Source organism: Monodon monoceros, unplaced genomic scaffold (genome assembly GCF_005190385.1).
Source record: "Monodon monoceros isolate NGI ecotype Baffin Bay Population unplaced genomic scaffold, NGI_Narwhal_1 Super_Scaffold_12, whole genome shotgun sequence".
Taxonomy (NCBI): domain Eukaryota; kingdom Metazoa; phylum Chordata; class Mammalia; order Artiodactyla; family Monodontidae; genus Monodon; species Monodon monoceros.
Genome location: NW_021703768.1, coordinates 34,223,603 through 34,236,499, shown reverse-complemented (window position 1 = coordinate 34,236,499; position 12,897 = coordinate 34,223,603). Strand labels below are relative to the sequence as shown.

Below are 12,897 nucleotides of genomic sequence, written 5' to 3'. Positions count from 1 at the left end.
TATGGGATTTTGTTCTCATGAATTTTCTAATTGCCTCATTTGGCCGTGTTCCCCAGGCACAGACTTGCCTAGGCTGTGACTTCCCAACCGCTCTTGCTGGCTGTGAACCCGGGGAACGGAGGTGACCTCCCTGGGAGTCCACTTCCCCAGATCTTTCAAGGGCTCCCATTTTCTGTGGTCTCTCAGACCAGGCCTGTACATGCTGAGAAATGGGTCTTGGTGGTCTTCCAAAAGTTTTATCCATGTGACGTCCCTGAGCAGTTCTTGAAAATTTCATAAATCTTTCACCTGAATAAAATCTCTGAGGTTGGAATTATTGAATCCCAAAACTTTACCCGGATTATGGACCCTTGTATTCTGAAAGGGTGAAGGATGGAAACTCTGAGACCTCTGCTCTAACCAAAACTGGGAGACCATAACCCAGGGGGCTGTCAAAGAAACACGGTTAAAATTACCTCCATTTCTGGTTGGTAAAGGACAGCAGTTTTTCAGAAGAGGCATGAATACTGGGGTGAGATGGAAATTCTGAAGATTTGGGCTGATCTCACATCTAGCCTCAGCCTCTCTTACTGACATCTAAGCGGGGCTTTCAGATGAGTTTTTTGGCTGACTGTGTCTTTGTGGTCCCTCATCTTCAGCTGTTCCAGCCAAGTTTTCAGTAGGGGAAACTTGAATGCCCTGCATGTTCTCAAATTCATGGTCTATCTGTATCCCCAACTCCCTGGCCAGGGGTGCAATGTCCTCCACAGACATACATCTGAGTGAAGAGGACATCACTTCTTTCAGGGCAGCTTGAAGACCCTCCATGTTCCTCCCTGTCTCTCCAGCTTCCTCCTCCTCCCAAAACAGCAGCTGTGATGGCTTCAACTTCAGGATCCTCTGGGAAATCTGAGCCTCCTCATTCCCCCTGGCCTGTGGACTGAGGACAAAGTAGCATCTTTCAGTGGCAGCTTCTCCTAAAAACATTAGCAAGCCCCATTCCTTCTCACCTAGGCAGTCAATGAAAAAAATCACAGCTGAGAAAACTTCCATCAAGAAACCAAACTGTGTCCAAAAACTTTCTAGATCCCCACGAAGGTTGGCCACAGCAACAGCTTTCTGGAAAAAAACTGGGGTTTTCCTTTAGACCATCACTATCAGGAAAACTGCATGTTACCTCAACCAGGCCATCAGAGATCTGCTGGGGAAGCACCAGAACAGGCAAATCCTGATGGAGAAAGATTTTGTGTGATTTCAGGTGGGCAGGGCTGAGCAGTGTGTTGAGGATTCTGGACTTGGAGAAGCTACAGTATCCTAGACGCACAAAAGAGATGACAGGCATCTTCATGAGAGTCAGAAATTTTCTGTATCCCCTGTAGGCCTTCCTGAAGACTGCGTTGACTGCTCCTTCACAATGTCCTTAATGGCCCCCAGCATTAAAATGCTTTTGTTCTTTTCTGCATCTGGCAGTAGCAGGGAAGGGCAAACTGGCACTGATACGTGTTTGACATGACTTCCCGTTGCAAAGAGCTATCTGAATACAGCATAGAGGCACAAAGGACATGAAGGGGATTGTTCTTTTTTTTTTTTTTTTCCGTTACGCGGGCCTCTCACTGTTGTGGCCTCTCCCGTTGCAGAGCACAGGCTCCGGACACACAGGCTCAGTGGCCATGGCTCACGGGCCCAGCCGCTCCGCGGCATGTGGGATCTTCCCGGACCGGGGCACGAACCCATGTCCCCTAAATCAGCAGGCGGACTCTCAACCACCGCACCACCAGGGAAGCCCGGTGAAGGGGATTAATGGTTTCTGTTTCTCTAATTTCCAAATTCCCTACTCCAGTCAAAAATTCCCTTTTGCTGGGATAAAAAGGTGAGGGAGGAGTTAAGGCCAGCATGAAGGATTCCCAGAGGAGGCACTGAGAAGGTGGGTTGCAGAAAGCATTTAATTTCTGCTCTTGCCCATCCCCTCCCTGCTTTTCCTCTGGACAACCATCCTCTGCTTCCTCAGCACAGAAATCAGTACTCACACAGCCCAAGCCGGATGCCCAACGTTGACAAGGTAATAACAGGCTACTGTGGAGCAGTACAGGGATATACCTAATAAGCATAGAGATTGATGAAAAATTAAGAAGCAATAATGTCTAGAACCCAATACCATTTACGTAAATTAAAAATTCATGAAAATAGCCCATGTGAGGCAAAACAAAATGATCAGAGATTTTAGCTGCCACCCACTGAAAGGAGACTGAGTTTTGAATTTGAGCCCAGTCAGGTTAATTGAGAACTAAACCAATGAAAAAAACCCAAGATACTTTGGAGAATTTCACAATCCAGAGTCTCTATAACTGATCATACACAATGCATAGGACAAAATCCAAAGTTACGAGACATAGGAAGAAACAGGAAATGTAACGCACACTTGATCAATGGAGACCCACTCTAGGATGACCCAGATGTTGGATTTAGCATATAAGAATTTTAAAGCAGCTCTCTTAACTATTTTCAAGAATGTACAATAAAATAAACCCATAATGAATGAGTAAATAGCAATTCTCAGGGGAAAAAAAAGCATTTAAAATTGAAATTCTAGAATTAAAAGTGACATACCTGAATTTTTTCAAAAATCAGTAGATGGACTGAAAAGAAGATTGGAAATGACAGAAGAAAAATTCAGTGTACTTAAAGATATAGCAATAGAAATGACCCAATCTAAAGAATAAAGAGAAAATTAAAAAAAAAAAATGAATGGAGCCTCAGGGACCTCAGGAAAGATATCAGAAACTCTAACATACATGTACTTGGAGTCTCAAAAAGAGAGGAGGGAGCAAGTGGGACAGAAAAATATTTGGATAAATAACAGCTGAGAAAAAAAATTCCAAATTTATAGATTCACAAACCCTACAGAAGATGAAAACAAAGAAAAGCACACCTAAGCATGTCAGAGTTAACTGCAGAAAAAAATTTTAAGAAAAAAATTTTGAAATCAACCAGAAGAAAAGTAACACAACACTTAAGGGGGAGCAATGATAAAATGACAAGACTTAGCATCAGAAACAATGCAAGCCAAATGACAGGAATGACATCCATAAAACACTGAAGGCAAAAAATCTCTAATCTGAAATTCATTACAGCAAAAATATTCTGGATTGAAGGCAAAATAAAGACGTTTCAATAAACAAAAAATAAATAAAATTCTTCAGGATAACAGGAAATAACATCAAATTAAAACCTGGATCTTCAGGAAGAAGAAAGGGCAGAGGAAATGGTAAATATATGGGTTCCTACCATCGACTGACCCCAACTAGTATAAGCTAGAAGGGAAGGGAGTTGATTGATATAGTCTATATACAAGTTGACTTTATACATTGCAGAGCACACAGGCAACGCCTTAAGTCTTCCTGAGACTTTGACTTGAGACACAATGATGGGCGTAGGGGGCATAAAATTTAACATGACAAAAAGCGTGAAGATCCTTCTCCTTTGACTCAGATGCATTTGGATTTTTTTTTTTTTCCGGTTCCCAGCTGCATAGACAAATATTACAGAGGAAAGAGACAGAGGATAGCCACATGCCTCCAGTCAACTAGATTGGATTGGTAACCATCTATATTGCAGGCCACAACTACATTATCACTGAGATTTTTCTTGACCTATTTTCTTAAAGGTGTTAAATTGATTGCAAAAATAGCCCCAATTAATGGCTTTCTGGCATCCATACTTTTTGCAATACTACTTCACAAGAGGTGGAGTCTATTTTTCCCCAACCCTTGAATTCGAATTAGCTTTGTGACTTGCTTTTGCCAACAGGGTGTGGCAGAATTGTATGTATGCGTTATGGGTTGAATTGTATCCCCCCCAAAAAGATATGTTGCTCCCAGTACTTCAGAATGTGGCCTTACTTGTGAATAAGGTCTTTACAGAGGTCATCAAGCTAAAATGAGATCATTAGGGTGGGCCCTAATGCAATTTGATCAGTGTCCTTATAAAAAGAGGAAATTTGAAAACAGAGACGTGCACCAAGAAGATGGTCTACAAGCCAAAGAACACCTCAGGCTACCAGAAGCTGCGAGAGAGGGCTGGAACAGCTGCTTCCCTAGTGTCTTCAGAGAGAGTATGACCCTACCAACACCTCGGCTTCAGTCTTCTGGCCTCCATATCTGTGAAACAATATATTTCCCATTGTTCTAAGCCACCATTTTGTAGTACTTTATTGTGGCAGCCCTAGGAAACCTATCATACAGATGGCGTGATAGTTCTGAGCCTAAGCCTAAAAATGCCTTCACCACTCTCTCTCTCTGTCTCTCTCTGACTACTCTCCCTCACCATAAGAATATGCCTCGTGGAGTCTGAGAACAAGTCCAGACTAGCTTGCTAGATGAGAGATGAGCCTATGCCAGCTGACCACAGATATAGGAGTAAACCCAGCGAAGACCAGAAGAACTGCTCAGCCAACTATAGACACATGAACAATTATACACTCTTATGGTTTTAAGTGACCCTAATTTTGAGATGCTATGTTGAGATATTATTATTGTGATAAATAAATGATACAGAAAAATCATGCAAAACAAAAAAAATATCATGCAAGAAACACATAATATTAGAATGTTACCTATGGGGGCTTCCCTGGTGGCGCAGTGGTTGAGAGTCCGCCTGCCGATGCAGGGGACACGGTTCGTGCCTCGGTCCGGGAGGATCCCATGTGCCGCGGAGCGGCTGGGCCCATGAGCCATGGCCGCTGAGCCTGCGTGTCCGGAGCCTGTGCTCCACAATGGGAGAGGCCACAGCAGTGAGAGGCCTGCGTACCGCAAAAAAGAAAAAATAAAAAAGAATTACCTATGGAGGAAGGTGAATGGGAAATAGAGAAAAAAATGAAATAGATGAACAAAAGGGGCTTTTTGCAGAATAATGAGGGTAGTATGCAATGACTAATTACTTAATTCAACCCTATGCAACAACTGTAATATATTTAAAAAATTAAGAATGAGGTCTAAAAGCAACTATATATTGGGAAGGTATAGGGGTGGGACAAGAGCTGTGTTATGGGTTGAATTATGTACGCCTCAAATTCATATGTTGAAATCCTAAGCCCCAGTACCTCAGAATGTAATGGTATTTGGAAATGGGGTCACATGGTAGATGTAATTAGTTAAGATGAGGTCATTATGGTGAGCCCTAACCTAATATGACTGGTATTCTTATAAAAAGGGGAAATTTGAACATAGAGACATGAACCCAGGAAGACAACCATGTGAAGATGAACGCAGATTGTGGGGGTAGGGTGAGGGGGGCGAGGGTGGAGGGGATGCTTCTACAAGCCAAAGAAGCCCAGAGATTTCCAGAAAACTACCAGAAGCTAGGAACAGATTCTTCTTTACAGCTTTCCAAAGGAACCAACCCTAGAGACACCTTGATTTCAGACTTCCAGCCTCCAAACTGTAGGACAATACGTTTCAATTGTTATTGTTTAAGCTACCAAGTTTGTGGTGCTATTTTGTTACAGCAGCCCTAGTAACTATGTCAAGGTGTGCTAAGGAGGAAATTACTCTTTTCTGACCCATAACTGGATTATGAATTCCCAGGGTTTGGACTGAATGTGAGTTGGTAGTTACCTTCCCCTTCTGTACTCAGAACTTGGTGATGTTTATTTTCCCAGACAATATCTCTCCAAATTAAGCATTTCTCATATTTTGAATTTTCATTGAGAAATATTCAAGACTTCCTCATCAAAATGGCAATATTTGGACTGGATCAAGACAAGCTTTATTTTGGGATTTTATCCATTTATCACAAATTCCTCTCCTGTGCCCACTTCAATAGTCAGGTTCATAACCCCCATATTCCATTGGTCACAAAGGAGCTAAAATGATTAAAAAGGCTTAATCTGAGGAACAGAAGGTAACAGCTAAAATTAGTGGTTATATGTATGATGGAGGTGACTGCAGAAACCTTTAAGTTGATAGTCAATATTTACTTTAGGTTATACTGTCCGCTGTTCCTAGGTCCTGGGTTTTCCTCCCCGTCAACACTCACCTCTGAGGAAATTCCAAGTTAGAGAGGTCCAAGAAATTTTTGTGTAGCTGCTTTTCTGCTGCCATCTGGTGCCTTTCCTCAGCCCCTCTCCCCATTATGTCATGGCAACCTGAAAATAAGTTGTTGCCTAAGTAACTATATACACATCATTCCCATACCTTCCATACTTTTCTCCTCTTCCTCCTCCAATGACATGCCAGTTTCTGAATCTTCATAATTCTGTTCTTCATCAGAGAACTCCATGGTTTCAGAATACAAAGAGTCCTCTTTGCTGTCATAGATAACGCACTCCGGGTCATCATAAGCATCCTCTTCCACGGGGGTGTCTGCATCTTCCGAGTACCCAACAGATTCTAGATAGTCCTCTTTTCCTAAGTGTAAAGAATCATCTGGCTCCTCATATCTCTGTTCATCCTGTAAATACTCAATAGTTGCTGGAAACTCACATTCAACATTCTCAACCAATTGCAGAGATGTGAATTTTGGTGTGCTGTATTCCTTCTCATTTTCCCTTGAGGACCAAGCAGTTTCCCGATAACCAGCCTTCTTGTCCGTGAAAGACTCAGAGGTTTCCAAATCCAAGTGTTCTTTCTCTTTGAAGGACATGGTGATCTCAGGATTCTCAGGCTCTTTCTCTCCAGGAATAAAAAATACCTTCCCTGCTTACCCCCACAGGTTGCGGTGGCTCTATATAATCATGTTTTAAAAGTTCTGGAAAGAATAGGAAAGGTTGGGGGATTTTTATTTTCTTTTTTTGAAATTAACAGATGTTATATAATAAATTGACTTTCCATGACCTCAAAGCATCATCTCCTTTATTTCACTGTATAACAGGAATACCTACCACCTCCTACATAAACGGCAACGACTCAACTGTCAGAACTTCCTCCCACTGAAAAATATCAGATCACACTCCTGCCTTGCTCAAAAGTTCGAGTCTTTCACAGCAAACTCAAAGGGTAAATAAGTGAAATAGAAAACTTGAATCCTGTGTTTACTTGTGGATTTACTGTGACCCCAAACCAGCTCAGACTACATAAGGCCATTGCTAATGAAATCTGATCCTAATAATTTCTAATCAAGAAGCAAATAGCTCTGATTTGGAATAAGTCCTGGAAATAACAAGACCTATTTCTCTAAGCATACGGGTCCTGTACTACATTAGAGACCATAAACATTAATCTTTTTATCTGAGCCTCTGCCTCTCTAACATCTCTTAAAATAATCTTCACTATTTTTTAGAAAAGGAGTTACACCTGTCTCTGGTAGTAATTTACAAAACTGCTAAACAATTCATTCTGGAAGAAGTGTGCCCTCATTTGCCACTAATTATCTTTGAACATTGAAAAATTAGAATTTGATTTGCTCCAGAAAACTAAAGTTCTGCTGGCATTCTTCTCACAGAGGAAACGAAGTTGTGGACTTTCCTGGTGGTGCAGTGGTAAGAATCCGCCTGCTAACACAGGGGACACAGGTTTGATCCCTGGTCCGGGAAGATCCCACATGCTGCAGAGCAACTAAGTCCGTGCGCCACAACTACTGAGCCTGCGCTCTAGAGCCTGCGAGCCACAACTACTGAAGCCCGCACGTATAGAGCCTGTGCTCCTCAACAAGAGAAGCCACTGCAGTGAGAAGCCCATGCACCGCAATGAAGAATAACCCCCGCTCGACGCAACTAGAGAAAACCCATACGCAGCAACGAAGACCCAACGCAGCCAAAAATAAATTAAAAAAAAAAAATGAAGTTGCTAATCTACTACATATGTGTGTTAAAAATTATTTTTCCTATATTTTCAAAAAGGCTATACTAAGTGAAAGATGCAGCTTTTGGTCTTGAGGTTGTTAATACCCATGAATTCACTTACTTCATAAGGAAATCCTGATGTGTCACTAACAGTAGTCTCTTTCCAACTATGAGTATTTCAGAATGTCACTGCCAGAATAATAAGTTTATACTACCACTAAAACAAGTGCAAGTTTTGGGGACATTCCCTGGTGGTGCAGCATGTAAGACTCCATGCTCCCAATGCAGGGGGCCCAGGTTTGATCCCTGGTCAGGGAACTAGATCCCACATTCATGCTGCACCTAAGAGTTAGCATGCCACAACTAAGGAGCCCACCTGCCACAACTAAGACCCAGTACAACCAAATAAAATAAATAAATATTTAAAAAAAAAATTGCAGCTTTTGGATTGAGTTTGAACAAAAAATTATAAATCCCCTAAAACAATAAGATACATCATTCCCTGCATTTTAAATCTTGGACACTTTTCCCTTTTATCATATTTCAGTGAAAATTATCTCCAGGAGAATGACAAATGAAAATAAAAGGTAAAAATTTTCTTTTTTTCAGGAAATCTGCCTCCTCCCTCTCAGCCCAAGAAAGTGTAGAAATTTAACTTACTGTGATTTAAGTGATTTAAGTCCCAAATGGTAGCTGACTCTGAAAAAGTACTAAGTAGGGCTTCCCTGGTGGCGCAGTGGTTGAGAATCTGCCTGCCAATGCAGGGGACACGGGTTCGAGCCCTGGTCTGGGAAGAGCCCGTGAGCCACAACTACTGAGCCTGCGCATCTGGAGCCTGTGCTCCGCAACAAGAGAGGCTGCGATAGTGAGAGGCCCGCGCACCGCAATGAAGAGTGGCCCCCACTTGCCGCAACTAGAGAAAGCCCTCGCACAGAAACGAAGACCCAACACAGCCAAAAATAAATAAATAAATAAATATTTTAAAAAGTACTAAGTAAACAGTTGACAAAAAGCTGACCGCTCACTTCTCCCTTTTTCTGTACCAAAATTAATAGCTTCCAACTTTTCTTCATGGGATCTGTAATATTCTCCAGAATTTCATACTCTTCCTCAGAAATTAGCCTCTGAGAGGTTAATGTATCTAAGATACAATCAGGATCTTGCTGGAGGAGTTCAAGTAACTTTCTTCATTCTTTTTCTATGATTTCTGAGGGAACACTCCCAGTAGCCAATGTTCCTGTTCTCTGCAGAGTAGGAAATGAACTATGAAATAGTTCCAATGCATAAATACAAGTTTTGGGGGAGTTTTTTTATTTTTGTTTTGTTTTTTTTAAGGCAAAGAGTAATTCTATTTGGCAAAGATTAACTATGTCAATGATGCCTAGTGTTGGACAGGGTGGACAGAAACAAGCCAAAGCGGAGGGGGAACCCAGTCCTCAGCCCCCACGGACCCTGGCTCCCCGTAGATTATCGTTTTTTGACGACTTGACTCAGTTTCATATGACTTAGCCCCTGAGAACTCCTCGGAGTCAACTCCTCTGAGAAGCCTCTCTTGAACTTCAGATTGGACTAGGTATTCTCTACTCTGGGCTCTATCTGCGATAATAAGAATGTGAATTGATTAACCGTTTTGGAGAGAAATCAGTCAATATGCAGCAATAAATAAATAAATGTGACAGATAAAAATCAAAATTCATACCATTCAGTGCAGCAATCCCACTGCACTGAATAGGAAATTATCTTATGGAAATGATCAGACAAATGCCCAAAGATGTATGTGCAAGAATCTGCATTACAACATTTTTATAATAGCAGAAAATTGAAAATAACTCAAATATCCACAAATTGGGGGTTTATGGAACAAATGTTGATACATCAACAGTGGTGTTACCTAATCAGGCCTGGCTGTTCACCACTCAAAAAATCAATACTTGAGGGACTTCCCTGGCTGCACAGTGGTTAAGAATCTGCCTGCCAATGCAGGAGACACAGGTTCGATCCCTGGTCCGGGAAGATACCACACGCCCGTGTGCCACAACTACTGAGCCTGCGCTCTAGAGCCCACGAGCCACAACTACTGAGCCCACATGCCACAACTGCTGAAGCCTGTGCGCCTAGATCCCATGCTCCACAACAAGAGAAGCCACCGCAATGAGAAGCCCGTGCACTGCAACGAAAAGTAGCCCCTGCTCACTGCAACTAGAGAAAGCCCGTGCGCACCAATGAAGACCCAACACAGCCAAAAATAAATAAATAAATAAAGGTTAAAAAAAAATACGAGAGAGAGAGAGAGAGAGAGAGAGAGAGAGAGAGAGAGAGAGAGAGAAATGTTGTTAGCAAAGTTGCTTTTAATCAGAATGCTGGCAATCTGGGGAGATGGTGGACTCAGTGTCCTCAAAAACCACCTCTGAAACTTATGCTTGGCCATGAAAGTTTTTATAGGGAAAAAGGGAAGTAATCTCAGTTAATCATTGAGATAGGGGGTGGGAGTCGCCATCCCCCACTGTGTGCAGACTTGTATGCAGGCTTGTCAACTTCCTGTGATTTTTCTTTAGATGCTATCTTGTTCACACAGTTTGTTTGCAAGATTACTGAAGGGGAAGCTAGGGAAGAGATCTGGTCATCTGTTAATTACTTATTCTTCATTTCAACTTCTTTGATCTATAGAAAGAACCAACAGATTAGGCAACTTATTGTGTGATCAGGATTTGAAAGGCATGCTAGGGTTGGAGATGAGTAGAGCATGGGGGTGCCTGGTTTCAGGTTAGTGACAAGGCAAAAGGGGCCTCCTGCAGAAAGGTCTTTCCTGCAAAAAGCTTTCTCCTGCCAAAAGCTGCTTACAAATCCCCACTTGTCAGAACATCATTCCATTTCTACGGGATCATGGGCAAAGGTCTGTCTTCTGTAACTTCTTCATTCTGACAAAGGGCACCGTATTCTTAAGAGTGGAAGATGTCAGCATGGGTTTGCAGCATCTCTTTGCTGACAATTTTAGTTGCCCACTTACATATGCAGGCAGAACAAGCTACAATTATTTTGATGCCCACCAAGATATAGATTATTATGAGCAATAGTGTTAATCCCATTCTCTTAAGGCCAGTTCTTGGAATTGTACTAGCCATAGATTCAGTACTGCTCAAGTTAGAGCAGCTTATGTCATGGCTACAATCTAGTCATCATGCAATTAGCTTTTCCCCTCTGGTGGCAGTTATAGTATCTGTAAAACAACTCAGGAATGTGCATCAGACACTGAGTCTGTGACTCTATTGTCCTAATCATTAATGGCTTGAGCTTGCTGTTTTGCAACTCAGGGAGGCCTGGGAGACTTCAGCTTTTCTATAAACAAGAGGCAGGAGACATGAAGGAGCCTTTGTGCTTGGGGTGGGGTGGGAGTGGGGTGCAGAGTTCTGCTCAGTTCCAATGCAATACCAAAATGAAGTTAAAAGTGATGAAGTAGGGATTTCCCTGGCGGTCCAGTGGTTAAGAGGTTAAGACTTTGCCTTCCAATGCAGGGGGTGCGAGTTCGATCCCTGGTCAGGGAGCTAAGACCCCACATGCCTCACGGCCAAAAACCCAAAACATAAAAGAGAAGCAGTATTTTAACAAACTCAATAAAGACTTTAAATAGATAAATAAATAAAATAAAGTACAAAAGCTACAAAACCATCTGCCCTCATCCCATATACCACAAAAAAAAAAAAAAAGGATGACGTAAATCTACACATATTGACAAGTAGTGATATCCATGATACATTGTGGAAAACGGCAAGTTATAGATCCCATTTTTTAAAAGTTAATATGTGTATAGTGTATGTATACAATATGTGTATATACATATACATTATATTTAAAAGAAGACAGCCAGGAAAGAGATACTCCAATTGTAACACTGGTTATCTCTGGTGAAATGATTACAGTGGTATTAATACCCTCTACTTTAAATATTTCTATTTATTTTAATAGTTTACATTTTTTGTCTTGTTAGCTGACTTTAATTTTTTTTTAAACTAGTTGGTTTTTATTTTCAGTTATAGTTCACAAGAACCTGAAAACAAACTAAATAACTATCAACAGGACTGGATGAGTAAACTGTGGTATCTCACATAATGTAATATACAGCATTGAAAAAGAATGAACTTCAGTGACCCACAGTATACATAAATAAATCATAACAATATTAAGGGGAAATTTTAAGTCCCCAAATATTACATGTTGCATGACACCCTTTTTGAAAAGCTCAAAATAATGTAAATACAGACACATACACACACATTTTAGGAATACACATGGAATCGGTATAATTATATAAAATGAGAAGTACGGAAATGAACTTCAGAAGGATGGCTACCTTGGTTAGGGGAGGCTAGGGATGGGATGGGATTGGAGGACAGGGAAATCATGGAGTTAGACATAGGATATCATCTGGGAATGAGTTTATAGGTGTTTATTAAATTATTAAAGGTAAATGGTTAAACGTGTAAGTGAAAGCAGACCATGCATGGACCAATGCTGAGCATAACAAAGGAAAATGATTCATTAAATTCTGGTGTCCCTAAGGTTGAAAAAGAATATGAGAATCCATATATGACATTAAAAATTAACTTTAGGTTGAGAGTTTTAAAATGTGTCACAAAGGTATGGGTTTCAAGAGATGTATCCCACCTAATACTAACAATTTGATTGGCAATGTTAGTAGGTTTGCCAATCTTTTTTTTTTAATTCAACTTGGTTGGTAAGGTATTCTAATAACCAGCTTCTCAAACCCCATCTCCTCCCCACTGCTCCCCCTAAATACCCTCCTCTCCCACAAGAACTTGCTCCAGGAGATCTCAAAGCTGATGGGAAGAAAAGTGTTTATTTGAAGTTGCATATTTCACAGTAAAATGTAAATTTAGGGGAGGAAGTTTAAATTCAGTTCCTTGGTAACAGGAAATCTGCATTGCACACACTTTGAATGCAAATGGCAGTGAACAGGAAGGGGGCAGGGCAAAACCTTTAAAAGAATGACATAGCCCGAGGACATGACATGAACTAATTAGAACCAAATAGGTCCAAGATGGTAGACTAGACTAATTCCACTAGACCTTGAGTCTCAGTATATGCTCATTGTAACACAATTGCAAGCTAAATGACACACCCAT

The 12,897-nt window shown here is 41.2% G+C and overlaps 1 protein-coding gene across 1 annotated transcript; it reads right to left on the bottom strand.

Moving 5' to 3' along the window:
- Positions 1-576: 576 nt before the first annotated feature.
- CARD6 (caspase recruitment domain family member 6) lies at positions 577-12,897 on the bottom strand. Its single transcript, XM_029216796.1, is given in 7 exon segments — positions 577-989; positions 4,739-4,777; positions 6,171-6,664; positions 6,666-6,750; positions 8,742-9,000; positions 9,186-9,352; positions 12,894-12,897. Coding segments are annotated over 7 exon segments (1,461 nt in total).